General features: G+C 44.8%; 1 protein-coding gene across 2 annotated transcripts in view; it reads left to right on the forward strand.

Moving 5' to 3' along the window:
• The first annotated feature begins 662 nt into the window (after positions 1-662).
• The window catches only part of LOC147433612 (protein ENHANCED DOWNY MILDEW 2-like), a 209,324-nt gene continuing 182,032 nt past the window's right edge, over positions 663-27,954 (forward strand). For both annotated transcript variants that reach the window (XM_086490289.1, XM_086490291.1), the window contains exon 1: positions 663-814. In XM_086490289.1, the coding sequence (XP_086346415.1) occupies positions 806-814 (9 nt within the window). In that variant the 5' untranslated portion in view covers positions 663-805. The remainder of the gene's footprint in view (positions 815-27,954) is intronic.

Raw genomic sequence — 27,954 nt, forward strand, 5'->3', positions numbered from 1 at the left:
TTCCTTGACACCCCCCCCCCCCCCCCCCCCCCCTTCTTCTATATACGAAACACAATCTTTACTCCCAAACTCTTTGAGTACCACTATTTTTTTCATAAATATCTATCGCTTGAAAAAGTGGTGGTGTAAAGTTCCAATTTCATTCAAATTTTACCATGCCAGGCCTCGTGATTTAATCACTTGTTTGAGTCATGTCTGCTTCCATGCAGTGCACGAAAAAAACCTAGGTTTAGTGTAACCCCACCTACAAATTTTGAGATTTACCTCTAAAGTTTATAGTTGAAGGTGAGAAAACCTCCAAAATTTTAAAAAAATTAGTCTAAATTGGTATAAAAACCTTCAGATATAGTCAGTTTACCTCAGTTGTTTCTAACTTGTAGGTTTGACAAGTTTTTTGGAAAAAAGTTTTTTTCGAGCACTGCTTCCATGCAGTACGTGATAGAATGTACAAACTTTGCCTCTTCTAGTTTAACTTCCTCGCAAATATGGCACGGTGCACCTCCCCCTTTCGGCCCTCTAGTGTGTCGAAAGAAAGAGGAAAAAAAGCACCTTCTCGAGAGCCTGCCTTTTTGGGCATGAATGTTATCATGCCATGCCAACAACCCTCATTAAATCGCAATGCATCGTGAGAATATTGATAGAGACAAATCATAAGTACATAACGTAATCATTCAAGTTAGTGTAAACGCAAAAATGCCAAAAGTTCCATTGAAGAAGGTTGGCGAGTCTGTCATGCGCTGTAGTTACAGCTAGAGGACCGCGCCTTCCTGTCAACACCTCGTGCCATCTCTCGCTGCTCTACAAGATGAATGAGGTAACAGCCCCCCCCCCCGCCCCCCCCCGCCCCCGGGGCCTCCCTTTTTTTCTCCTCTCCTTTTCTTTCTTTCTTTCTTTTCTTTTGCTTGGTTTTTTTTTCCCTTTTGGGGGGGGGGGGGGGGGGGGGGGGGGGGGGGGGGGGGGGGGGGGAGCGAACTTAGTTTCTCTCTCCACCCACAGGAAATCTTTGAAACAAACACAATCAGTCAACCTGGTAAAATCAGGAAATGGGTTGGGATTAATGAGTGAAAACAATACGGTAGAGCATGACATGTGAGTAATATTGAAAGCAAAATGGAAAGGACTGCATCAGTTCTGACAACGGAGGACCAAGGAGTAAAGGAAGAGAGAAAGCTGGGTTAATTCGAGCTACTTAGGAATTCTTTTGTAGGCCAAGAAGAATGCGACCTATAGCAAATGTGTATGGCTTCTGTAGCGTATATGCACTTGTGTGCGCAATGGTAATGGATCCATATGTTAACATTCGCATAGACAATGCAGCCATACATCAAGGTATTACGGGGAGCTCATTGCCATTGCTATTTTGATTGAAGACAGCGTTGTTATATCTTTTGCTCCCTTTAGTTTCATGCTTTTTGCTAGAAAAAGCATTGGAATGCGATTTAGGAATTCTTGGGATTTCATTATCACAGGAGTGGGCCTGCCTTGTATGATAGATGGCAGATGCATTTGGTAAGCTGTTGACGGCTTATTGCACGAATGTGTCCAATTGTCTTTGTAGCCACTATGGCGAGGCAAGGATGTTAACAATATCATCCGCATAAAGCAATAGGTGTATCCAAGTGCCTGATGGCTGTGCACCTCTATCTTCCTCTCTATCAACATAGTTCGATTAGTTTTACCTCCATTGATATGCATTCTGAAAAGTGTAGGCGAGAGTAGACAGCTCTGCTTCACTCCAAGGGTGGACTGAATTTTCTCTAATAGGTCATATGGCTTAGAAATTCTACCTATCACGGTCTTATAAACTGTCAAGATATTCTGTGAATCTCACTTGGAACACCCAAATTGAACAATCTCTACATCAGTCTTGTTCTAGGTACTATATCAAACCCTTTGTGAAAAACCACCAAAGAACAATAGTACTTTGTCCATGTGCTCGACCTCCTCAATGATAATATGAAGTGTAAATATATGGTCAAGCGTAGAAAATCCTCTCCTGAATCCAATTTGTTCTGATGGTTAAACACCCTCTCTTTTTTTTCAATGACTCATCTCAAGCTGAAGTATAGAAGTGTAAAGATTGGCCAATGTGTATTCTATCATGATCGTACGATAGTTATTACTAGGAAGCATAGGATCCCCGACCTTCCGTATCAGTACAAGAGTGTTAGTGCTCCAACTCTCAAGGAAGCTTACACGTATGGCCTCCTTGGGAAGCTCATTGTTACAGGTCTTCTTCCAAGAGAGGAGCCGTGGAAAGAGCTTTTGCTACACCGGATTAGAGGCCAAGTTCCACAGACGGGTGGCCCTTGGAGCCCCTCCACTCGTTGGATTTTTACAAAGACGTGCAAAAGTGGGCCTGAGCAGGAGATAGGTGGACCGGTTTGCATTGAGCTTACTTCGATCTTGGGAGCGGGGGGGAACTTGAGCAACATTAGCCCACATGCACTAAGGAGCGCTTGAGGCAGCCTCTTACATGGAACCCGTTGGTCAGTACACAGAAAGGCCACATGGTTGGCAGTAGACCCCATTTCTCATGGGGTTCCATGAAAGAGGGTCCAACCCGCACTCTGGGAGACTGCTTGCAATCTATAGCAGAGTGGCACATGCCTCTCAAGTCGGCGGTCCCTAGATGGATGGGTGTTATGTCCCGCTCACAGGAGAGGGGATCTAGCCCAGATGTCGTCGGGATGGGCGTCCAGTGTCCGGGCGGACGTAGTGTGAACTTGGCCATTATTATAAAAGGGAGGCCAAGGCCTCATTTACAGTTATCGACCCCCACTGGCAGAGTGCCAGTGGTTAGCCCGTGAGGCTAGGAGTGAGCGAGGTCACCTCGAGGAGGTGAGGCCGGGTGGTATGGGACGCTCGGTCTTACAGGTGCACGCCTATGTCCTTGGACGCTGTTCCCAGCACGGGGGAGCTGCTGGATGGTGGTTGTGGTTGGGTGGTTCGTTCGACGCGTATCTGTAGGCGGTCCATGTAGCCGGGAGCCATTCTCTTCGTTCGTTTCATGGTATCAGAGCCGGCGTGGCTGCACGAAGGACCGTGTGCACACCTACGGATCCGTTTGAGTCGAGGAACCTCGATTTCATGTAATTGTTAGTGATTAATTTGCTGAAAATTACTTACTTTTCTTCTTGAAAGCATGTTTGCAGGTAAACAATAATGTTCGGGTGCTGATTTTTTGACAGGCGGAAGTGGCTGAAAATTGAAGTTTTCTATTGATTTTGCTTACTTTTGATGAAAATCAGTAAATCCCTCATTTAACTGTTGGTCTTGGACTAAAATTCAGCATTAGATAACTTCAATAACCTTTCTCTGCGCAGAGAGAGAGAGAGAGAGAGAGAGAGAGAGAGAGAGAGAGAGAGAGAGAGAGAGAGAGAGAGAGAGAGAGAGAGATTGAGATTTGATTTGATTTGATTTGGTATTAACGTCCGCGGGGGGCCAGAAATGACCCATGGGACCTCAAAGTGATACATAGTCTCCCCTCACGGGGGTGTATGGTGTGGTGTGTGTTATTCTCTTTTTGTGTTCCTATGAGTGTCTTTTGATGCTCAAGTATGCGGGTGAGGTATGTTCCGAGAGTTGTAGGGGAGCGGTCTGTCTTGGATAATAGGTCCGCAAAGGTAGAGCAACCGCTTAGAAGTGGTTGAAAATTAGCCCGGATGTGAGCGTATTCTGGGCATTCCAATGTCACACGTGCTTCATCTTCGGGAGCTTGCATTGTACATGATGTGCATATCCGTTTAGAAGCATCAATTTTCAGTCAGCCCTCTGTTTCTATTTTGAGCATATGTGACCTTGTGCGCATCAAAGAGATGGCTCTACGTGCCATGTGGGGCATGGGTGCTCGTATGTGGGCCTGGGCTTCCATTGGGTTTGTGCTATAGCCTTCCCAATACTTTGTGTTGACATGCTTGCAATAGTATTCAAATTTCGAGCGGTGTTGCGTTGTCTTCCACTTGGCGTGGAGGCTATTTAGTAATGCAATTTCAAAATTCAGCATGTGTTCTCCCTCCTTGCCCTCCTCAATAAGCATGTCCACATATGTCTTTACATTCCATTTAGCGAACCATTTCTTAATGTCCTGTATGAGGCTCGATGACATAAATTTGCTTTTTTTTGTCTTTTGCGGCGCACATCCTGTTTCCCATGCAATGCAGGGGATCCGAGTAGTAGGCATCGCTTTGACCTTCATGATATACGTGTACATTTTTTGCAATGCTTTCATTTCTAGTGGTCTCTTGCCTGTCTCCAAGAGTAGCACGGAGTATGATGTCGTCTTTTTGATCCCCATGTGCCGATATAGAAACTTTTTCTGAATTTTTTCAATTTCATTCCATGTGTGGGCTGAAATGCTTGCTCCCCAGATTTCCACTCCATAGAGGATGGCTTGCACTACGCATGTCTAAAAAATGGTCGCTTTTATCTCCCATCTTTTTATGCTCCTTTGTGTGCACATGTTTTCAAATTGATAGTACTTGGCATGGATGTCAATTCTATTATGTGCGGATTGTCCCCAAGCATAGTTGCACGGGATGTCAATCCCCAAGTACTTGAAATTGTCGACTTTCTCAATTTGTTTCCCTTGATACATGAGGGGGGCGTGGATATCCATCTTACGACTCTTGACTCTTTACAATCATGAACTTTGTTTTGTCTACATTGATTGATAGACCCACATTTTCACAAAAAGCATGTAACGCATCGACCAATTTTTGTAGAGCTGTAATGTCATGGGCGAAAAGAGCCACATCGTCTGCATAGATGAGCATGAGAAGTGTAAGCATCCCGATGGCTGGTTCATCCCCTTCTAGTTGAGGGAGGAAGCTTTCTATTTGATCAATGCACAATCCAAAAAGAGTAGGGGAGAGAGGGCATCCTTGTTTGACCCCCATGTTGCTCGAGAAAGCTTTGGACAGCCCTTCGTGCGTTTTTAGTTGACATATGACTCTGTCATAGAGACGTGCTACCGCACTCCTGAGATGCATCGGTACTTTTATGCATTCCATCCTTTTCCATATACCCATTCTCGGGACCGTGTCAAAGGCTTTAGTGAAATCTACAAAGCAACAGTATAATGTTTTTCCCTTTAGCCGACTCCCTTCCATTAATACCTTGAGTGAAACAAGGTGATCAATGGTGCTATGTTTTGGTCGAAAACCTGCTTGTTCTTTTGCTCGTTTTCCATTGTCTCTGCCCATGTGCTTATGCTTTGTTCTAAGATGCTTCCCAAAAGCTTTGCCATGCAAGATCCTACCATAATGGTACGGTAGTTGGTAGGCTGATTTACATCCCCTTTTTTGTAAAGTGCTTTGATCCAGTTCTTTTGCCAATCCTCGGGTAGCCCTTGAACAATGGCTTGGTTTAGCATTCTATGTATCCACTCTCTGCCTTAACTTAAGTGCCCAATTTTAAACGGTGTGGACACTTTAAGTTTTTTTTAAAGTATAGTCTGAAACTTGAGTTTATTAAAAAACTCACTTACAGAGACTTGTAAGTTTACATAGAACTTCATTTTTTCTCTCCTGCTCCTCTCTCGAGTCTGCTCTCTCCCATCTGCTCGTGCTCTCGCGCTCCCGCCATCACCTGCTCGCCTTCAGACGCTCATGCCGACGCGTAGAGCTCCTCGAACTTCAACTTTTCGCGACCGAAAAGTGCAGAAAAGGCCCGTTTGCGAGAAATTTCCAGTCACGCGCTCTGCCATGGATTCCTCCAGCTCATATGTGCAGCGTGACGACGTGCCAGGTAATATCCAAATTCCATTCACGCATTCTCTCTACACATGGATTACAAGTACTTTCCAGAGTTTCGACCAGCATGTTACTGCTTTGGAAAACGCGAACGTTCAGACGAACATTCGCTTGGCCTCTCTCGAAGGGGTCGTGCAGGGCTCAGTTCTCGACTCTCTACTCTCGAAAATATGGCTCAATCGACGACTGCGCGTATTTCCGAGGGCGAAACCCATCTCCAGCAATTGCAGACGTAGATTGCTGCTTTTGGGCGTTCATAGGGTGGTCCGACTGCCACAATTCCATACAAAACTACAAATTTCTCAGGGGAAGAGAAGGAGTGTACGGAACTGGCCGTAAATAACTGACTGCACCAGTGGACCATGTACTTTGATCTCCATGGGAAGCATGATGAACGGAGGATTCATACGATTCCTCTCTATCTGCGCAGTAAGGCGCTTACTTGGTGGCGCGACATGACAGAGAAGCCTACGATGTGGGCTGATTTTTGTGTGAAATTCAAGAGGGATTTCGCTAAAATGGACCCTTTGAAAGCTTATGCCAAAATGCAGAGTCTTTCGATGAAAACTCTGTCTTTTGATTAATATACGACAACTTTCAAAGAGGCGTTCCATCTTCTGCAAGGTGGATTCTACGCACGCTGTGCACATGTATCTGCTGGGATTGCATGAGGATTACCGTTGGGCCTTAATTAAAGATAAAGCCCCGACTGATGTCGAGGATGCAGTGGCAAAGGCTAGGACGTTCCATTTGATAAATGGAGCGAATTATGAGAAGAAAAGAACTGCAGACCATCTCCGTCGACCCCGATTCCAGCATAAGTCCAAATCACCACCGAGATCTTCTCAGGAGAAGAAGAAAGCCAAAAATGCTTCAGTTGCTGATGCAGTGAAGAAGGAGGCTTGCTTCGGATGTGGCCAGACGGGTCACCAAATCAAGGATTGCCCCAAGAAGAAGAAGACACAGAAACCGCAAGGTCGTCCTTCGGTTCAGATTCACAAGATCTCAGGTAACTCTGATGTTGTTCAAGTTGAAATCCATCATTTAGCGCACAGTTTATGCACTAATTGTACTTTTAGCACCAAAGTGTTTGATAAGCACGATCTTCTCCGTTTCCTCGGGAATATCAATGGTCATGACGTGACCGTACTCCTTGATAATGGAAGCTTACACAATTTTGTGGATGCAAAATTGGTGCAGAAACTGAGCCTGCGGACGCGGGACAGTGACCATGAGTATCGCGTGAAGATGGCTCGTGGCGTGGATACGGATGTATGGAATCGGATGGTTCCAGACTTGTCGCTCGAGCTGATTGATTACAAAGAGAACTTGGATTTCCACATCATGCGCCTGGACAGAGCAGATGTTATTTTAGGAATTCCATGGTTTTATGATAAACAAGACTCATTGTATATAGACTATGTACATCACTCTCTTGTTTTGGTTAAGCAGAACATGCCTCATGTACCTGTGTCGCTTTGTAATCAGAAGTCTGTAAATAATGGTTTTGCAATACTACTTATTACTGCTTTGGAAATGTATAAAGAAATAAAGTCTTCTGATGTTGACTTTTATCAATGTGTACCATCTGCTTGGTTTGGTTCATTGGTGCTTGGTACTTCTGTCACTGAATTTTGTAAAAATGTTTCATGTTCTTCTGTTGAACTTGGGGATTCCGACGAGTCCAACCTTATTCGAGGAATCATGACTGATTTTGAGGATGTTTTTCCTGATGATCTACCTCCTGGCTTGCCGCCTTCGAGAGGAGTAGATCATGGCATTGAGTTGGTGGCTGGTAGCCAACCTTTCTCAAAGCAACCCTATCAGTTTAGTAAAACCGAAGAGGGCAAGATTCAGCGGCAGCTGAAAGAGTATCTTGACAGGGGTTTTGTTCGATCAAGTAAGTCCCCGTGGGGAGCGCCAATGTTACTTTCTCGAAAGAAGGATAACACTATGCGCTTTTGCGTGGATTACAAGGGGTTGAATAAGCTCACTGTCAAGAACAAGTATCCGCTCCCGCACATGGACGATCTGATAGATTGGCTCCATGGAGCGTTGTATTTTACGAAGATAGACCTGCGATCAGGCTATCATCAGATACGGATCAAAGTGGAAGATATTCCTAAGACAGGCTTCCATACGCGTTATGGTCACTACGAGTTTTTGGTCTTGCCTTTTGGTTTGACCAATGCTCCAGCTATGTTCCAACAGATGATGAATGATCTACTGAGACCATTTTTGGGCAACTTCGTTGTTGTATTTCTGGATGATATCTTGATCTACAGCCGAAGTTTGTCTGAGTACCTAGTGCATATACGCAGTGTTCTCGAAGTACTGAGGACTGAGAAGCTTTATGCTAAGGCTTCTAAGTGTGAATTCTTTAAGAAAGAGCTTCTGTACTTGGGTCACATCATTACTCGCGATGGAATTCGCGTCGACCCTGAAAAGTTGGATAAAGTGCGAAATTGGCCCATTCTGAAGAATCTACACCAAGTAAAGTCCTTTTTAGGCTTTACTGGAGTCTTTCACATGTTTATCAAGGACTACTCTAAAGTTGCTGCTCCGCTTATGCAACTATTAAAAGGAGGGGTGAAAGGGCCGAAGACTTCGGGTCCTCATCGTAAAGGTAATCCCCCTGTTGTCTGGAATGAGCGTCTCGACTAGAGCTTTCGGACACTAAAGCACTTGGTGACTACTGCACCGATATTACACATTGTGGATCCTAGCAAACCGTTTGTGGTTGAAATGGATGCTAGTGATTATACTGTTGGTGCAGCATTATATCAGGATGGACGTCCTGTTGCGTTTGAAAGTAAGAAGCGTTCTGACGTTGAGATGCGTTATCCAATGTATGAAAAGGAGCTTTACGCCGTAGTCTACGCCTTGAGGAAATGGCGGAACTACTTGTATGGCTCTACGTTTGTTGCATGGACAGATCATCATTCCTTGCGCTATATCTGTGATCAGGGTGATCTCAGAGGCCGGAAGGCTAGATGGGTTGAGCTTATGCAAGAGTTTGACTTTGAGATCCGTTATAGAAAAGGATCCAGCAATCGAGTTGCCGATGCACTCAGCAGGATTCTTGAGGTTAATGCCTTGTCTATGGCTGAAATCTCGACGGATTTCTATCTCTCTCTCCGAGGGCTATGTCGTTCCGATGGCCATTTTGGCAAGATATGGAACGAGGTTGAAGCGGGGCATGATTGTATACAGGCTTGGGTGGTCCGGAGACCCCAGTGAGTCGTGCTGGAGAGACGAGACAGCGACAATATTCCATTAGAGGTGGACTATTGTTCAGAAATGGTAAAGTCTGCGTACTGGAAATCGATGAGATTCGACAAAGGATTTTGTGCGAATGCCACGATGTTCCTAGAGCTGGGCACCTAGGCATCCAGAGAACTTTGGCTTTGGTCAAACGATATTTCTATTGGCCAAGAATGCGCTCTTACATAGAGAAGCATGTGAAGAGATGCGCTCAGTGTCAGGTCAATAAGGCAGAGTGCCTTAGGAAAGCTGGCCTGCTACATCCATTGGAAATCCTAGATGCCAAGTGGTAGAGTATTTCCATGGACTTCATCGTTGGTTTGCCAAATACTAGTGGGGGCAATGACGCTATTTGGGTTGTGGTCGATAGACTCACAAAAATGGCGAAGTTTATACCAATGAAGTCGACAGTAAAAAGCCATGAGTTGGCGGTTTTATTTGTCGATCAGCTTTATAAGCTGTATGGTCTCCCAGAAGATATCGTCAGTGATCGAGATACTAAGTTCACTGGCCGATTTTGGCGATATGTGTTTGCTCATCTTCAGACGAAGTTGAGTATGTCGTCTTCTGACCATCCTGAGTCCGACGGACAAACTGAGAGGATGAATCAGATACTAGAGGACATGTTGAGAGCTTATGTCTCTCATAGGCAGTCTGATTGGGAAAGGTATCTTCCACAGTTAGAGTTTGCCTATAATAGTAGTAAGCATTCTACTACTGGATTTAGCCCGTTCATGCTGATGTATGGATTTGAGCCTAAATCCCCAATTGCTATTGGCTTAGAGAAAGTCAAGGAACGCCAAGTTCGTGATTTCCTGTATGACATGCAAGAAATGCTCGAATTGGCTAAGGATAGTATAAGAACGGCTCGTGATCGAGTCACTACTTATGCTAATCAAAAGAGATCTCCAAGGACTCTAGATGTCGGACAATGGGTCTATCTGAAGATACCCAAGGATTCCAAGACTATGCGAATAGGAAAGCATTATAAGCTTTCAGCTAGATATTGTGGTCCGTTCTTGATCACAAAGAAAATTGGCCAAGTTGCCTACAAACTGGCTCTTCCTTCGGATGTCAGTGTATATCCAGTGTTTCATGTCAGCCGCCTTAAAGTGAAATTGGGCGAAGCCAACGTTGTTGTGCCTATCGAGGAAAATGTATGGCAAGATATGCAAACTGAGTATATTCCTCGAGAACCAGAAGCGGTTTTAAATCATCGTACCCGTCATTCACGTCAAAAGGCTTATGACAAGTACTTAATTAAATGGAAGGGTCAATCTGGAAGGTTTGCTACTTGGGAACCTGTTAGAGCTTTGAAGGCTCAGTATCCCCACTTCATCGATGAGGACATAAATGGCTCTTAAGGGGGGAAGTATGTTATGTCCCGCTCATAGGAGAGGGGATCTAGCCCAGATGTCGTTGGGATGGGCGTCCAGTGTTCGGGCGGACGTAGTGTGAACCCCGGCCATGTGGCTGGCCATTATTATAAAAGGGAGGCTAAGGCCTCATTTGCAGTTATCGACCCCCACTGGCAGAGTGCTAGTGGTTAGCCCGTGAGGCTAGGAGTGCGCGAGGTCACCTCGAGGAGGTGAGGCCGGGTGGTATGGGACGCTCGGTCTTACAGGTGCACGCCTATGTCCTCGGACGCTGGTCCCAGCACGGGGGAGCTGTCGGATGGTGGTTGTGGTCAGTGGTTCGTCCGACGCGTATCCGTAGGCGGTTTGTGTAGCTGGGAGATCCATTCTCTTCTTTCGTTTCAATGGGGGCCTTCACTTGCCGTGAGGTCCTTATCGCAGTTAGAGCTTGTTGAGACTTAGGCCTTTGCGTGTTTTGAGGTTCTTCAAGAGGGTCGCCTCCATAGAGTTACTATTGAGGCACCAGAGATAGCAGAGTGCTGTTTCTAGCGAATTGGAGTTGTAGGCATCAGAGGGAGGACCTGTGTGCTTGATCCTTGATAGATCTTGAGACAGGACATTGGAGGCTTTGGGCTTGGGAGAGTCACCCTTTAGCGCAATTGCAGTGGGACCCTGGAGAGTGATTTTGGCGGGACCCTTTTGCTTCAGCTAATCACCCAGAGATCCCTTTTTTCGAGTACACAAAACGACTGGGGTGTCACATACCTGCTGCTTGGAGAGTGACCGGCCTTGCTGCAGCTGGTCACTGGTAGGAGGAGGGTCTCACAGTTGAGTTTCTGACAGACTTTGAGGAGCACTTGTGGGACAACAGAAAGCCGAGGAGAATGACCATGTTCTAGTGGCTAGTTGCCCATTGAACTACCGCAATTGGGTGGCTTCGGATTCTACAGTTGATGCCAGCTTTGTTGTCAGCTAGGCGGTACACTCGGGGTGCTGTTGCTTGGTCCACCCTCACGGGCCCCACACTTCTTATGAGCGGTCCCCAGCTAGAGGGCCAGTCTACACTCCAGCTTGCTTTGTTGGGAGCTTATTTGCAGCCTGACTCTTTGGTTCATATAGAGAGCTCGTTGCTTCCGCATCTTTGAGGCTTGGCCCATCCCACCAGTGGAGAGTGTACGAGATATATGGCTGGAGCTGATCCAGACACTTCGAGTGTAAGAGGCTTGGAAACTCCAAGCGAGAAATCAATAGCAACACACAAATAGAAACTTCAAAATCATTGAACTTTGAGAGAGAGAGAGAGAGAGAGAGAGAGAGAGAGAGAGTGTGTCAACACGGCTCGTCACAGTTCCGTGCCCAGAGTTATTGGCCCCAAAGTTCGGTATTTCTTTATCATTAATCATTGCAAAGTACAACTCCCGAGGGACTTGTGTTCTCAGAAGTAGCTACACTCCATTCACACAGTGACCTTCAAACAATAGAGATAGCTTCTTTCAAAGAAGCTAGCTTGGACAGGTGGTGGACCTTCAAACAATCTTGGGCTAAAACCTCCATAACACAATGGATAGTAGGTTGGACAAGTGGTGGACCTTTGCCCCAAATCATCTGTGGTAGTAAACAAAGTAGCTACACTCCATTCACACACTGACTTTGAAACAATAGAGATAGCTTTGTTCAATAGATCTAGCTTGGATAGGTGGTGGAGCTTCAAACCAACCTGGGCTAAAACCTCTAGAACACAATGGAAAGTAGGTTGGACAAGTGGTGGATCTTTGCCCCAAACCATCCATGGTAGTAAACATAGTAGCTACACTCCATTCACAAATTGACCTTCTAACAATCGAGATAGCTTTTTTCAATAGAGCTAGCTTGGGCAGGTGGTGGACCTTCAAACCACCTTGGACTTAAACCTCCATAACACAATGGATAGTAGATTGGACAAGTGGTGGATCTCTACCCCAAACCATCCACGGTAGTAAACATAGTAGCTACACTCCATTCATACATCGACCTTCAAACAATAGAGATAGCTTCTTTCAATAGATTTAGCTTGGATAGGTGGTGGACCTTCAAACCGCCTTGGGCTAAAACCTCCATAACACAATGGATAGTAGGTTGGACAAGTGTTGGACCTCTAGCCGAAACTATCCACGCTATCAGAGTAGAAATAGGACTATTCAATAGAGCGAGCTTCAACAGGTGGTTGACCTTCAAACGACATAGGGCTAAAACCTGCATAATACAATGGCTAGTAGGTTGGATATGTGATGGTCCTCTACCCGAACCATCCATGGTACTAAACATAGTAGTTACAGTCCATTCACACATTGACCTTCATACAATAGAGATAGCTTCTTTAATTAGAGCTAGCTTGGACAAGTGGTGGACCTTCAAACCACCTTGGGCTAAAACCTCAATAAAGCAATGGATAGTAGGTTGGACAAGTGTTAGACCTCTACCCCAAACCATCACGCTATAAGAGTAGGGATATGACTATTCAATAGAGCTAGCTTGGACAGATGGTGGACCTTCAAACCATCTTGGGCTAAAACCTCCATAACATAATGGTTAGTAGGTTGGAAAAGTAATGGACCTCTGTCCCCAAGCGAAGCCAGATGAGCTACGAGAGCACCTAAGTGCCATTCTCCCCCGGGGGGGTCAACTTCACCTAAAAGGGGTTGGGAAATGCATAATGGGAGACATTACCAGCCTCAGCGGACGCCACCTGTGAGCCGACGCCCTTCCAAGCGGGTATGGCATTTCCTAGGGGAAAATCGTCGGGTTTCAAAGGCAGTTTAGTGAGGTGAGGGATAAGTTACCTGGAGGAGGCAACTCCAAAGGGAAGACCGAAGCAAGTCCCGCAGTACCTGGGCCTCTGAACAGAGGTACTTGGTCGCTGTCACGCCCACCAAAATGGGTCTCTCAAGGAAAAAGTCATCGCCCTAAGAGTGTAGATAATTCTGGCCTCCCGAGTCCAGAGGAAACTAGTGACAAAAGCGTCTGCCTTCGGTTTCTCGGGGCATAGTCCTAGTCCTTTTTCTTGTTCACTTTTATGGTGGATAAGGGGAGCGGCCAGGCTTGCCCCGCCCGACTCCGAAAACAAAACAAAAAACCTCTGTCCCAAACCCTCCATGGTAGTAAACAAAGTAGTTAGACTCCATTCACACTAACTTTCAAACAATAGTGATAGATTCTTTCAATAGAGCTAGCTTGGATAGGTGGTGGATCTTCAAACAACCTTGGGCTAAAACCTCCATAACGCAATGGTTAGTAGGTTGGACAAGTGGTGTACCTCTGTCCCAAACCATCAATGGTAGTAAACATAGTAGCTCTACTCCATTCACACATTGACCTTCAAACAATAGAGATAGATTCTTTAAATGGATTTAGCTTGGACAAGTGGTGGATCTTCAAACCACCTTGGGTTAAAACCTCAATAACACAATGGATAGTAGGTTGGAAAAGTGTTGGACCTCTACCCCAAACCATCGACGTCATCAGACTAGAGATAGAACTATTCAATAGAGCTAGCTTGGACAGGTGATGGACCTTTAAACCACCATGGGCTAAAACCTCCATAACACAATGGTTAGTAGCTTGGACAAGTACCCCTAACCATCCAAGTGATCAGACTAGAGATAGACTATTCAATATAGCTAGCTTGGATAGGTGGTGGAGAGGCAAAGACATGTGAGCACAACAACAAGTGGGAGCTTGCTATGCAGGAAGAGATTAAAGCTTTGCATGCTAATCATACTTGGGATTTGGTTGAATTGCCCAAAGGAAGGAAGGCTATTCCTAACAAATGGGTGTATAAAATCAAAACTGTTGATGCAAAACCCAAGTATAAGGCAAGGCTTGTGGCAAGAGATATGTTCAAACCAAGGGCATAGACTTTCAAGAAGTGTTCTCTCCTGTTGTGAAGATGACCACTTTGCGTGTATTGTTTGCCATAGTGGCCGCTCTTGATTTGGAAATGGACCAAATGGATGTACATACCGCTTTCTTGTATGGTGATGTGGAAGAAGAGCTTTACATGAAGCAACCCGAGGGTTTTGTTATTCCTGGCAAGGAACATATGGTATGTATGCTCAATAGAAGCTTGTATGGGCTGAAACAATCATGCAGACAGTGGTACAAGAAGTTTGATCGCTTCATGCTTAAACATGGTTACAAAAGAAGCCATGCAGACCATTGTTTGTATACCAAACGTGATGAGGATGGCAGCCCTATCATTCTTGTGCTCTATGTTGATGATATGTTGATAGCTGCAAAGAAAAGAAGCGCTATTGATGCTCTTAAAGGGCAGTTGAAATCTGCATTTTCAAAGAAAGACCTTGGGGCAGCTGAACATATACTTGGAGTGCGTGCTACAAGGCAAAGAGACAAGCGCCTATTGTATTTGTCGCAAGAAAAGTACATTGAAAAGATGCTGGACAGATTTAACATGGCTGAAGCAAAGCCTCTTGGTGTGCCATTACAGCCATATGTCAAAATCTCCAAGGATGATTGTTCTCAGTCAAAGGAAGAAGCCAATGACATGCAAAGTGTGCCTTACGCTTCAGCTTGTGGTTCACTTATGTATACTATGGTTGTTACTAGGCCTGACATAGCTCATGCAGTGGGAGTTGTGAGCCGATTTATGGCTAATCCAGGCAGGGTGCATTGGGATGCAGTGAAGTCCATTATGAGGTACTTGAAAGGGACTAAAAACAAATGCTTCTGCTATGGTAAAGGACCAATGGAGTTGAAAGGATTTTGTGACTCTGACATGGCTGGTGATATGGATACATGGAAATCCACAAGTGGCTATGTATTTACTCTTGCGGGAGGTGCTGTTTCATGGTGTTCTAGATTGCAAAAGATCGTTGCATTGTCTACTACAGAGGCTGAATATATTTCAGCCACTGAGGCTTCTAAAGAAGCTATTTGGTTAGCACGCCTATGCAGTGAGTTTGGTTTACCTGCCAAGGCACCTATGCTTGGTTGTGATAGCCAGAGTGCCATATATCTGGCAAAGAACGCCATGTTTCATGCACGCACAAAGCATATTGATGTGCGGTATCACTTCATACAAGAAGTGCTTGAGGATGGCCTTATTACATTGGTTAAGGTCCATACATCACAAAATCCAGTAGATGCTCTCACTAAGTGTTGATCCGAAGCACAACATCATCTATGTATACAGATGGTGGGAGTCACGTAGCTTAAAGGCGCCATTTATGCCTTTAAGTGGGAGGTTGTTGGGTTAAAGGCCCAAATGGCCCCCTTTAATGTATATTTTAAAGGTTACTAACCTTTGGCCAAGTTTACATTGAACTTGACCACTAACTTTAAATCGGTCCTATACAAATTAATAAAGGGAATGTGAGTTTTACAACTCACTCACTTATTCCCCTGCTATCGAATAGCGTGCCCCCTCTCTCTCCCTTTGTTTGCTAGCGCCATATCTCCTGCTGGCTTTCGCCACCTCTCTCTCTGCACACACTGCACTTCCTCGCGTGCTCTATCACTTGCACACCCCGCCGCACGCTCATCACGAATCTTCTATCTGTTGAATACTGACTCTATGTCGGTGATGACGACGATGCAACGACGACGCACTGAAAACGCAGATGCTGAAATCTGCATTTTCCGGGCTGAAACTGCAAACTTCGCTGGATCTGATCGTGCGGCGAGGATCTACTGCAGGAAGGTGAGGTCTGCCAGGTTTGGGGGTTCTACTGCGGAGATTGACTGCTGAAAACTGAAAACTCTGATGCTTGTGGAGATTCCATTGCGAAGATCTGCAAAAACGCTAGGGCTGAAAATCCTCCTACTGTTGCCGGATGTCCTGCAAATGTAAAACGCTAGGCTTCTTGTTCTGTCTTGCTGCTGCCGGGGCTGATCTGTTGTGCACAAAACGCCAGGCTACCTGTGGATGAAAACGCTAGGTCCTTGCAGATGGAAAAACGCTAGCCTTGCTGATGTGGGGGGTCTTGCTGAGAAGTTGCCTGTTGAGCAAGGTGCTCCTGCTGCCTCTTCTGCGAGAAAGTGCTAACTCTGGTTTGCTTATATATTATCTTAGCAAAATTGCCCTACCTAGTTCCCAACAAAAGTCACTTAAAAATAATAAGTGAAAAATGTCAAAAATAGGGAAAATAGGTTTTAATGCACTGTAAAAATGCTACTAATGGGATCTGACTGGAATCTGATGGTCATGCTGTGTGCAACGAGAGGATATGCATCTAATCTAAGTGACTGGTCATGCACGGTCTGCGAACAGACTCACAAAGGTGCCAGATCACTTCCTATTCTAGACTGACTTCACTGTATTGAACCCTGGTCATGTTGTAGCTTGTCCATGGACACATAGGATTGGATGTGTCACGTGACATCCCCTCCTTTTCAAAATGAGGTACTGGTACCGAATTGTATGGCGTCGAGGGAGATCGCCAATAACATCCGGAATCCTGGGAAGGCCTCTTCTTCGCCGGCCCACTCTGATGCATGGTTCGTGCGGTACTTAAACTTCATAAAGGTCTACAACGCTTGCTTCTTTGGGCCGCGCTGAAAGTGACAGAAAGTCTTATGTGGCTCCTTCGATGCTTCAACTTCGTCTAGAGTTATGCTTCTTCCTTCTTCAAGAATCTCCATGGCTGAAAATTCCTGAAACCACTTCCAATACAAAAACATGAATATACCTATTCCATGTAAGGTGACTGGAAAAAATATCGTCTTCCTAAAAGACTGTGCATGCAATGTAGATGAACATAGAGACGGAGTGCCAAACCGTTCATCAAACACATGCAAACAATGAGATCGAATCTTTTCTTTCTGATCTAAATCAATCAACTTGGCAAATCACAATGGAAATGCTGGTGCTTGATGCTTAATCTTTCTTGTACTCTTTCTACGACTGTGTCATGCCAAGGAAGAGACATGGAATGTGACTTCCTTGAATACATACTTTTCAACTTTTCTTGAATAATCCGCATACATCCGTGCTCATTCATGAGTGAAACGTGCTCAACGTACAAGCTGTTATGCCTAGGAAAAGGGGTCACATAAAGACGCTGACTAAAATACAGGAAACGATCATGAATGAAACACTCGAACTATGCGTGCTGACGAATCATTCGAACACATAGTACTTCATGTAAGGGTTCTTTGGACCTAGGCTCGAGAGCCAAGATCGGTTCTTCGTGTTGGATCGAATCTTCCTGTGGGTGTTCTGTGGACCTCGACTCGAGAGCCAAGATCGGTTCTTCGTGATTGATCGAATCTGCAATGAGCTTAGCTTCACTAGAGAAAGTATCAACTAACACATCATCCTTGTGAACAATCACATCGTGGTCATACAAATCATCATGCTTATCATCATGCAAATCCTGTGTGTCATGCTTTGGAGAAGAAGAGACTGAGACAGTCTTCTTTTCCCGAATCTCTTGCATCTGTGCCTGCACTTGAGAAAAGAGTCGCAACATCTCTTTCATGCGTTGGGCGCTCTGTTCGGCCGCCAAGCACGCTTGCTCACGCTCACGCTCCAAGTCGGCCCTGCTTTCTGCTTCTCTTTCTGCTTTTCCAAGTCATACTTACGCTCTATGGCTGCCACTCTTTCTTCGTAGTCACGATCTATGGCTACCCTTCTTTCTTCGTGTTCTAACTTCCTGTCCAGAAACAACTGCGGCAACTCCTTCATAGGAGTTAGTGTAATCCTTTGCGTAGATAGGGAAGGGGGAGGGTCGGAAAAACCTCCTGGTGGGGAAAATTCTTCTTCGCCTCTCTCATGCTCATCACCTCCAAGAGAAGTATCCATTCCGCTTCGAGTGATGACCATCTACTGAAGTCGTGGGTTCTTGTGGTCTTGGGTTCTTAAGTTCACAAGGAACTTGGGTTCTTGTGGGTCTTGGGTTCTTGGGTCCTTGAGGTTCTTGGGTTCTTGAGGTCTTGAGGGTCTTCCTTAGCTTGCAATATGTGTTAGAGAAGGATCTTCTCTTTAACCGAGTTCTTCTCTTTTCCGTGGACGCACCCCTTGGTGGCCTTGCGCTCACACCAAGGTTGCTTTTTCCCACCTCACGTCGATTGGCCGGCCGCTAAGTGCACGGTCCGCTCTCAATGAGTGAAAAGAGGCACAATGGGAGGGTGGACAAGCCCTTCTTTCTTGGGTTTCGTGTCACTCTTCAAAAACACGATTAGGAATCGACACGCCCAAGTGAACTTGGGTTCGTGCGACCTCAACAAGCAAAGAAAATTATGTGGTTCTTGTGGTTCTTTCCTTGAGCGATACAAAACACTGCCAAAGCTCTGATACCAATTCAAGGTGCAGCGGAAGTGAAAGTTGAACTTTGCTCAAGATGACTGTGCTCAAGGGTTTCCTTTACTTCCGGAAGGGAGAGCCTTCCGCTCTTTAATGAGAGAGTGCAATGGACACAAACAAAGTGAATGGACACTGTGCGTGAAGGTGCATGAGACTGAGAGATAGAGAGAGAAGAACACGACACCAGAATGTTGTCAAACCCTCCTCCGAAGGCCCCACTCTCTATGGCGAGAGCGGTCTACTTATGATTGCACAAATCTATCACAAAAAAATACGGAAGCGTAAACTGACTTTTAATTATACTTCAAATACTCAAGAGAATTGATGAGAGAGAGGAAAAGCTTGACACTTCATTGGGGACTAGAAGATGGGCTGGTCCCCCCCCATAAAGAGAATATCTTTATTACTAAGGGAGAATCTTTACAAGCACAAGAACGGGGCAATAGCCCGTCCTCTATTCTTTCTTTCTGCTTCTGACTGAGAGAGTGTGCACGCTACTCTTTGAATATTGAGAGGATCTTCCCTCTGCTATGAAATTTTGGAAAGCTCTCAAAAACAAGAGTCTATCTTCCACAAAACTCGACGGGAGCTCTCGAAAATGAGAGTCTACCTTCCGCTAACTGAGTCCCTTTATGCATAATTATTCCTGCAACAAAAACAAGGGAGAAACACGCAAAATGCACGCATACATGCTTGTTGTAATTTTCTGCACATAACCTGAAAATGTTAACTGAGCACCTTCCAGAGCCGAGAAAGAGACCTTTTCCGCGATGGAATTGTACGAAACTTGGTGTACGCGTAGTGTAGGTAGAGAAGAACTAGATTCTATATGTATTTTGCTGAAATTCAACCTAAAGGAGGTGATTAAGGGCTGAAAACAGAGAATTTACAGCCACCACACTCTACGAAGAGAGTGCCTGCTGTAACTTCTCGCGATGAAACCTCACCAAAAGCTGGCTATGGCTATGACAACCCTTGTTCTAGACAATGGGAGCACGAGGCCACCACATATGTCACAAGGGGCTGCTCTCAAGCTTCCATGGAGGGCTCCAATGCATAGGGCATACTCACAATAGGGGGGGTAGGAGCACTGCCAACACTGAAAATGGGGGAGTAGGGCCTCCTAAATAGCCATCAGGGAGAGGGGGCGCTAGGAAGAGAGAGAGAGTGAGAGTGAGAGTGAGAGAGAGTTAGTTTGCATTGGTAAGTGTGCCACTTGGCACACTTACTTAATAACTTAAAAAACCCTTCAACTTTCACTTTTAAAAATCCCTAGGCTATTAATGAAATGTGCAAAAATAACTCACAACTGCACACACAGATGCTACTATTGAAATTGTTAGCTGCTTCCCAGTGCAATGCCGTACCGACACTGCTCTGGCATTACCTGTTCGCACTTGTTGGGTCATTTGGTCCGGCATAGACAATTTAAAAATACCTTAACTGACTTATCCTAAGGCCGTAAAATGATTCAGGCCTTAGGGTTATTATTCCAAGGATCCCATCTCATTCCTGTGCTTGCACTAGCGCGCGTAATTTTCTGAGCCTGAAATCTGAGGCTACTATCTACCCCTTCATTGAAGACCCGATTTCCCAATCGCTAGGGCTTCATGGTATTTTCTGCTAGGGTCTCCCTGAGGTGAACTGGCCCAAACTTGGGCGCACCTGAGGCCCCAGAACTGCTAAATCTATTCTGATGTGCACACAACTAATTAGATAATTCTTTTCTCATAAATAAATTATTTATTTACAAAGTTTGACTTAGTTACATCCCTCTTGGTTCTAAACAGTTGACCTCAATTGTAGAGCGTCAACATAACTGTGCAAGTTGTCTGGGTAGTCCTTAAGATCGGACTCAGTCATCCACTTTGCATCTAAAGGAGTGTAATTCTTGAACTTGACTAAATACTTTCGATGTAGACTCCCCGACTTGAGTTGTCTCTCCGAGTGGTGGATTATCTGTTCAGGTTGAAGGATTTCCTGAGTCTCTTCGACTTCTGGAAGATCTTCTTGTACTGGCGCCACTGGAGGAGGTCCAACATATGGTCGGAGGAGACTGACATGAAAAGCATTATGGATGCGCCAGTGAGAAGGCAAATCCAATCTGAAAGTCACGTCATTGACTTTATTTGTAATTTTGAAAGGGCCGTAAAATCTATGGGAAAGTTTGACAACTTTCCCTTTGCCGACCCGCTTTTTCAATCTAGCTTTCTCAAACCGAAGCAGGACATATTGTCCTTTTTCAAGATTGAGATTCCTTCTGTGCTTGTCTGCTTTTCTCTTCTGTTGCTCTTGAGTACGAAGAATCGCTTGCTTTACTTGTTGATGGGCAATATCAATATTGCGCACAAATTCATCTGCAACGAGGATGTTTTCTTTGGTCACCATAATAGGAAGTAAGAGTCGCTTCCCATAAATAATTTCGAAGGGAGCTTTACCAGTTGAGGAATGTATGGTATTATTATACGCAAACTCAACGATTGGTAAGTATTGTTCCCATTCGGATTGTCGTTCCGAAACATAGCACTTGAGGAGATCTAAAACAGTGGCATTAGCGATTTCGCTTTGACCATCTGTTTGAGGATGATAAGCTGATGAAAAGTCAAGCTTAGTTCCCAAGTTTTCAAACAATGCCTGCCAAAATAGACTAGTCATGCGGGGATCTCTATCGCTGACAATAGTCTTTGGCAATCCATGGTGTTTAAAAATCTGGGCTAGAAATATTCTAGCCATGTGATCAGCGTTGATCGTCTTCTTTACTGGAAGAAAATGTGCTTGCTTACTGAATCTGTCTACTATAGTCCAGATTGCATCATTTCCATTCTTGGATCGAGGAAGATCCGTAATAAAATCCATGGCAATAATTTCCCATGGCGTGTTAGGCACAGGGAGCGGTTGAAGCTTGCCATAAACTTTATGTCTGTCATATTTTACTTTTTGGCAGACTAAACACTCTCGTACATGTTTTTCAATGTCCGCACGGAGTGTTGGCCAAAAGAAATACCTTTTGAGGGCACTAGTGGTAGAAGCAATTCCCCGATGCCCGGCATAAGGGGAATTATGGGCTTCATCCATCACCTTCTGTCGTAAGGTCTGAGCTATGCATATTGCTTGTTGACGATAGAGCGCATTATCCCTAATGGAATAAGGTGGCTTTGAGTGACCAGCTTGAAGATCTGCCCAAATTGTGGCGAAGTCTGGATCTTGAGGATACATCTCGTTGAGAGATTCTAGTTCCTCATGATAAATTGTTGTTAGTGCATTGATCTTTGGACGCCTGGAGAGAGCATCTGCAACTGCATTCTTCGTTCCAGAAGTATGTAAAATCTGAAAATGAAACATTGAAAGAAAGTTGGCCCATCTCATCTGCTTTTCTGATAACTTTCTCTGTGTGAGAAAGTAGCGAAGACTTTGATGATCTATCTTGATAATAAAATCAGCTCCTAATAGATAGTGTTTCCAAATGGAAAGAGCATGAATTACTGCCATTAGCTCTTTCTCGTATATGGAGACATACAACTCTGTATCTTTAAGGCGCCGACTTTCATAGGCTATCGCGTGACCCTCTTGGTTTAAAACTGCTCCTACACAATCTCCAGATGCATCGCAGTATACCTCGAAAGGTTTGCGAAGATCAGGGATGGTGAGAACAGGTCCGTGACTGAGTAGATACTTAAGCTTTTCGAAAGCTTGTTTTTGTCCATACCCCCAATGGAATGGAATCCGCTTCTTTGTCAAGTCATGGAGGGGACCTGCTATCGTGGCAAAAGCTCGAATGAAACGCCGATAATAGGAACAGAGGCCAAGGAAACTTCGTACATCATGTACTGTAGTTGGCGTAGGCCATTCTACAACTGCTTGAATCTTATCAGGGTCCATTCTCACCTGATTGTGAGATACTATATGGCCCAAATAGTGGATTTCTTTTAGAAAGAACTCACTCTTCTTAGCATTCACAAATAATTTGTGTTTGCGTAATTCTTCAAACACTAAGGCGAGATGCTTATAGTGTTCGTCTTCTGTCTCTGAGAAGATTAAGACGTCATCAAAGAAAACGCTTGTGAAGCTTCTATATGAGTGGAAGATTCTATCCATCATTCTGTTGAATGTGGCTGGTGCATTAGTGAGTCCAAAAGGCATCACTAAGAATTCATACAACCCGAAGGTTGTTCTAAATGAAGTCTTATGCACATTCTGAGGAGCTATGCGGATTTGATGATAACCGCTCTTCAAGTCTATACGACTAAAAAAACTTGCTCCTTGTAACTCGTCAAGAATGTCGTCAATCCGAGGGATTGGAAATCGATTCTTGATTGTGATCTGGTTTAGAGATCTATAATCTATGCACATGCGGAATGTGCCATCCTTTTTCTGTACTAGCAAGACAGGTGAACAATATGGAGAAGTACTAGGCCTTATTAAGCCCTTCTCCAAAAGTTCGTTAACCTGCTTGAGAATTTCCTCTTGCTGCATTAGACTAACTCGATAAGGGGGCTGATTTGGAGGAGAACTTCTTGGGATCAAATCAATTGTATGATCCTCAGGTCGTGAAGGTGGGAGTTCATTTGGAAGTTCATCTACAAAGCAATCTTTATAACTTTCTAATAACTTAAGTCTTTTTTGCTCTAAAGAGGAAGAAAGTTGTGAAACAGACACATCTCTCTCTCTTGCAAAAATCAAGTACGCTGAAACACACTTTTTCATTTCTTTCTTGATGGCAATGTGATTGGCGATAGGAATATGCCAATCACCTGCATCTGCAAGTACAAGATACTCCTTTCCTTTATGAGCAAAGGATAAGGTTTTCTGAACATAGTCCGGAATGGGATGCATCTTGTAGTGCCAAGGCATTCCCAAGATAACATCGCATCTTCAAGTGAAGCTAGTAAGAAAGACTCTTGATCCTTGTAGTCGTCGACCTTTAGATTCAACTTCCCTATGATTGGAGTAGAGTTTGAGTTCTGCCCTTTGAAAGCAGATTGTGCTTGAATAGAAACTCCAAAACGATTGGGCTGTAAGTTCAGGTCATCAGCTAGCTTGGTAGAGATGAAGTTGTTTGTACTGCGAGGGTCAAACAAAATAAGAGCCCGTTGGTTGTTGATGCTACCCCATGCTTTAAGAAGAGCTCTTTCTTTTCCATCCTTGGTTGTATTTCCCTGTACATCTGGGACTGCATTGGAAGAGGGTGGTTGTGGAGGTTTGGTAGGACAGTCACCCTTCATATGACCAACTTGTCCACACTTGAAGCATCTTCCTTCACTAATGTAAGTTCGCAACTCAGCAGGAGAGAGATATCTCCCTTTCTTGGGCTGATTTGGCTTTGCTTCTGCTTCGGAGGCGGTTCTTTTCTTCTTTTGAGAAAAAGAAGTAGAGGTAGGCTGCTCATGGAGAGCCTTCTGCTTGGCATGGTAAATGCTTTGCTCCATCTTCCTAGGAGTACCCTTGTCATGTATTCCATCAGCTATGCGGGCTGATTCCATAAGTATCTGCAAGTTACCTCGAGGGTAAAGCTTCATAGCCTTTTGCAAGGCTTCATGCAATCCTGCTTCAAACTTGCGCATCTTCTCCGAATCGTCAATCTTCTTGAATGGAGTGACTTTCAAGAGAACATCCCAAAACCTATCCACATAGCGTGGAACAGTTTCGTTCTCCGACTGTGAAAGTCGATCCCATTCTTTCTTTACCTCTTCCTCATAGTCTGGAGGAAGGAACTGTGCGTAGAACTCCTTCTTGAAAGCAATCCAATCTTGGGGTTTGCGATCTTTCAGGATAAGGGTTAACCACCAACTGCTGGCGGTGCCTTTCAGGTACATATTGACATGGCGAAGCTTGGATCTTTCTTCAAAATTCCCTTCAGCAAATGCAACTTCGAATTGGTGGATGAAAGCCAACGCTTTGTCATTATCGCGCCGCCCATTGTAGGTGTCGAATTTCACATCTTTGTCTCCCGACTTGAATGTTTTCTGCCTGTGGTGCTTCTTCTTATGATGCTCCTTCTTTCTATGCTTAGACTCCTTATGGACAGGAGTCTTTTCCCTTGAATGCACTTCTTGCTGCGACGGATCTTCCAGGAACATGTCTTCCGGAGTAACTATGTCATCCAAATCCTTCATGAAAGAGAACTGAGGGGAATCAAGGGGATCCTGCTCTTGAACCTTTGGGTTAAATCGCACATGACGTTCTGGAGGTTTCCGGTGCCTCTCGTGCGTGCGGGAGGTTCCAATCAAAGGATCTTTCCTTGGTTCTGGCGCCTTTGGGTTCTGCGGGATTTCTCCCGACCCCATTGGCATTTTCTCCTTCCCTTTCTCAAGAGTATGGAGAATCTTTTGGACTTCTGGATGGGAGAGAGCTTTTTGCAACTCTTCCACCTGCTGTTGAAGGAGAGAGAACTCTATCTCGCGTCCTCCCATTTCTGCAGTCTGCCAAGAGTCGTCAATCCCTTAAGGAAGAGAGAGATGACCTTGCTCTGATACCACTGTCACAAAAAAATACGGAAGCGTAAACTGACTTTTAATTGTGCTTCAAATACTCAAGAGAATTGGAGAGAGAGAGGAAAAGCTTGACACTTCATTGGGGACCAGAAGATGGGCTGGTCCCCCCCCATAAAGAGAATATCTTTATTACTAAGGGAGAATCTTTACAAGCACAAGAACGGGGCAATAGCCCGTCCTCTATTCTTTCTTTCTGCTTCTGACTGAGAGAGTGCGAACGCTACTCTCTGAATACTGAGAGGATCTTCCCTTTGCTATGAGATTTTGGGAAGCTCTCAAAAACAAGAGTCTATCTTCCACAAAACTCAACGGGAGCTCTCGAAAATGAGAGTCTACCTTCCGCTAACTGAGTCCCTTTATGCATAATTATTCCTGCAACAAAAACAAGGGAGAAACATGCAAACTGCACGCACACATGCTTGTTGTAATTTTCTGCACATAACCTGAAAATGTTACCTGAGCACCTTCCAGAGCCGAAAAAGAGACCTTTTCCGCGATGGAATTGCACGAAACTTGGTGTACGCGTAGTGTAGGTAGAGAAGAACTAGATTCTATATGTATTTTGTTGAAATTCAACCTAAAGGAGGTGATTAAGGGCTGAAAACAGAGAATTTACATCCACCACACTCTACGAAGAGAGTGCTTGCTGCAACTTCTCGCGATGAAACCTCACCAAAAGCTGGCTATGGCTATGACAGCCCTTGTTTTAGACAATGGGAGCACGAGGCCGCCACATATGTCACAAGGGGCTGCTCTCAAGCTTCCATGGAGGGCTCCAATGCGTAGGGCATACTCACAATAGGGGGGGTAGGAGCACTGCCAACACTAAAAATGGGGGAGTAGGGCCTCCTAAATAGCCATCAGGGAGAGGGGGTGCTAGGAAGAGAGAGAGGGTGAGAGTGAGAGTGAGAGAGAGTTAGTTTGCATTGGTATGTGTGCCACTTGGCACACTTACTTAATAACTTAAAAAACCCTTCAACTTTCACTTTTAAAAATCCCTAGGCTATTAATGAAATGTGCAAATTAACTCACAAACTGCACACACAGATGCTACTAATGAAATTGTTAGCTGCTCCCCAGCGCAATGTCGTACCGACACTGCTCTGGCATTACCTGTTCGCACTTGTCCGGTCATTTGGCCCGGCATAGACAATTTAAAAATACCTTAACTGACTTATCCTAAGGCCGTAAAATGATTCAGGTCTTAGGGTTATTATTCTAAGGACCCCATCTCATTCCTGTGCTTGCACTAGCGCGCGTAATTTTCTGAGCCTGAAATTTGAGGCTACTATCTACCCCTTCATTGAAGACCCGATTTCCCAATCGCTAGGGCTTCAGGGTATTTTCTGCTAGGGTCTCCCTGAGGTGCACTGGCCCAAACTTGGGCTCACCTGAGGCCTTAGAACTGCTAAATCTATTCTGATGTGCACACAACTAATTAGATAATTCTTTTCTCGTAAATAAATTAATTATTTACAAAGTCTGACTTAGTTACAAATCTGTACAATGCTTGGACTTGCCGACGACGATGAGGAGGACGACGAGACGAGCTGAAATCTGAAAATGCTAAGGGCTGAAATCTGCAAATCTTCTATCTGCTGAATACTGACTCTATGTCGGTGACGACGGCGATGACGACGATGCAATGACGACGCGCTGAAAATGCAGATGCTGAAATCTGCGTTTTCTGGGCTGAAACTGCAAACTTCGCTGGATCTGACCGTGTGGCGAGGATCTACTGCAGGAAGGTGAGATCTGCGAGGTTTGGAGGTTCTACTGCGGAGACTGACTGCTGGAAACTGAAAACGCTTATGCTTGTGGAGATTCCTTTGCGAAGATCTGCAAAAACGCTAGGGCTGAAAATCCTCCTACTGCTGTCGGATGTCCTGCAAATGCAAAACGCTAGGCTTCTTGTTTTGTCTTGCTGCTGTCGGGGCTGAACAGCGGTGGACAAAACTCTAGGCTGCCTGTGGATGAAAACGCTAGGTCCTTGCATATGCAAAAACGCTAGCCTTGCTGATGTGGGGGGTCTTGGTGAGAAGTTGCATGTTGAGCAAGGTGCTCCTGCTGCCTCTTCTGCCAGAAAGTGCTAACTCTGGTTTGCTTATATATTATCTTAGCAAAATTGCCCTACCTAGTTTCCAACAAAAGTCACTTAAAAATAATAAGTGAAAAATGTGAAAAATAGGGAAAATAGGTTTTAATGCACTGTAAAAATGCTACTAATGGGATCTGACTAGAATCTGATGGTCATGCTGTGTGCAACCAGAGGATATGCATCTAATCTAAGTGACTGGTCATTTTCTAGACTGACTTGACTAAACTGAACTTTGGTCATGCTGTAGCTTGGTCCATTGACACGTAGGATTGGATGTGTCATGTGACATCAAAGCTTTTTGAGCTTGTGCTCTTATTATCGGCGGTTCATTCGAAAATTTGTAGAGATAGCTTCTCCTTTGCGTTTACTCACTCAAAAAGGGGTTCCTTTTACTTGGGGGCTGACAAAGATTACCGCTTTTCAGACTCTCAAAGAAAAGTTGACTACGGGACCAATGTTGGCCTTGCCATACTTGCAAAAGCCATTCGAAGTTTATTGTGATGCTTGTGGTCGCACTCTGGGAGCAGTTTTGATGCAAGAAGGCTTGGTTATTGCTTACGAGAGCAGGATGTTTTCACAACCTGAGTTGGTTGCACAGATTTACAAGAAAGAGCTATTGGCAGTAATCCATGCTCTAAGCTCTTACGCAGTGGCAACACTATCTACTCGGAGCTGATTTTACCGTCTTCACAAA

Source organism: Adiantum capillus-veneris, chromosome 19 (genome assembly GCF_014529385.1).
Source record: "Adiantum capillus-veneris isolate H3 chromosome 19, ASM1452938v2, whole genome shotgun sequence".
Taxonomy (NCBI): domain Eukaryota; kingdom Viridiplantae; phylum Streptophyta; class Polypodiopsida; order Polypodiales; family Pteridaceae; genus Adiantum; species Adiantum capillus-veneris.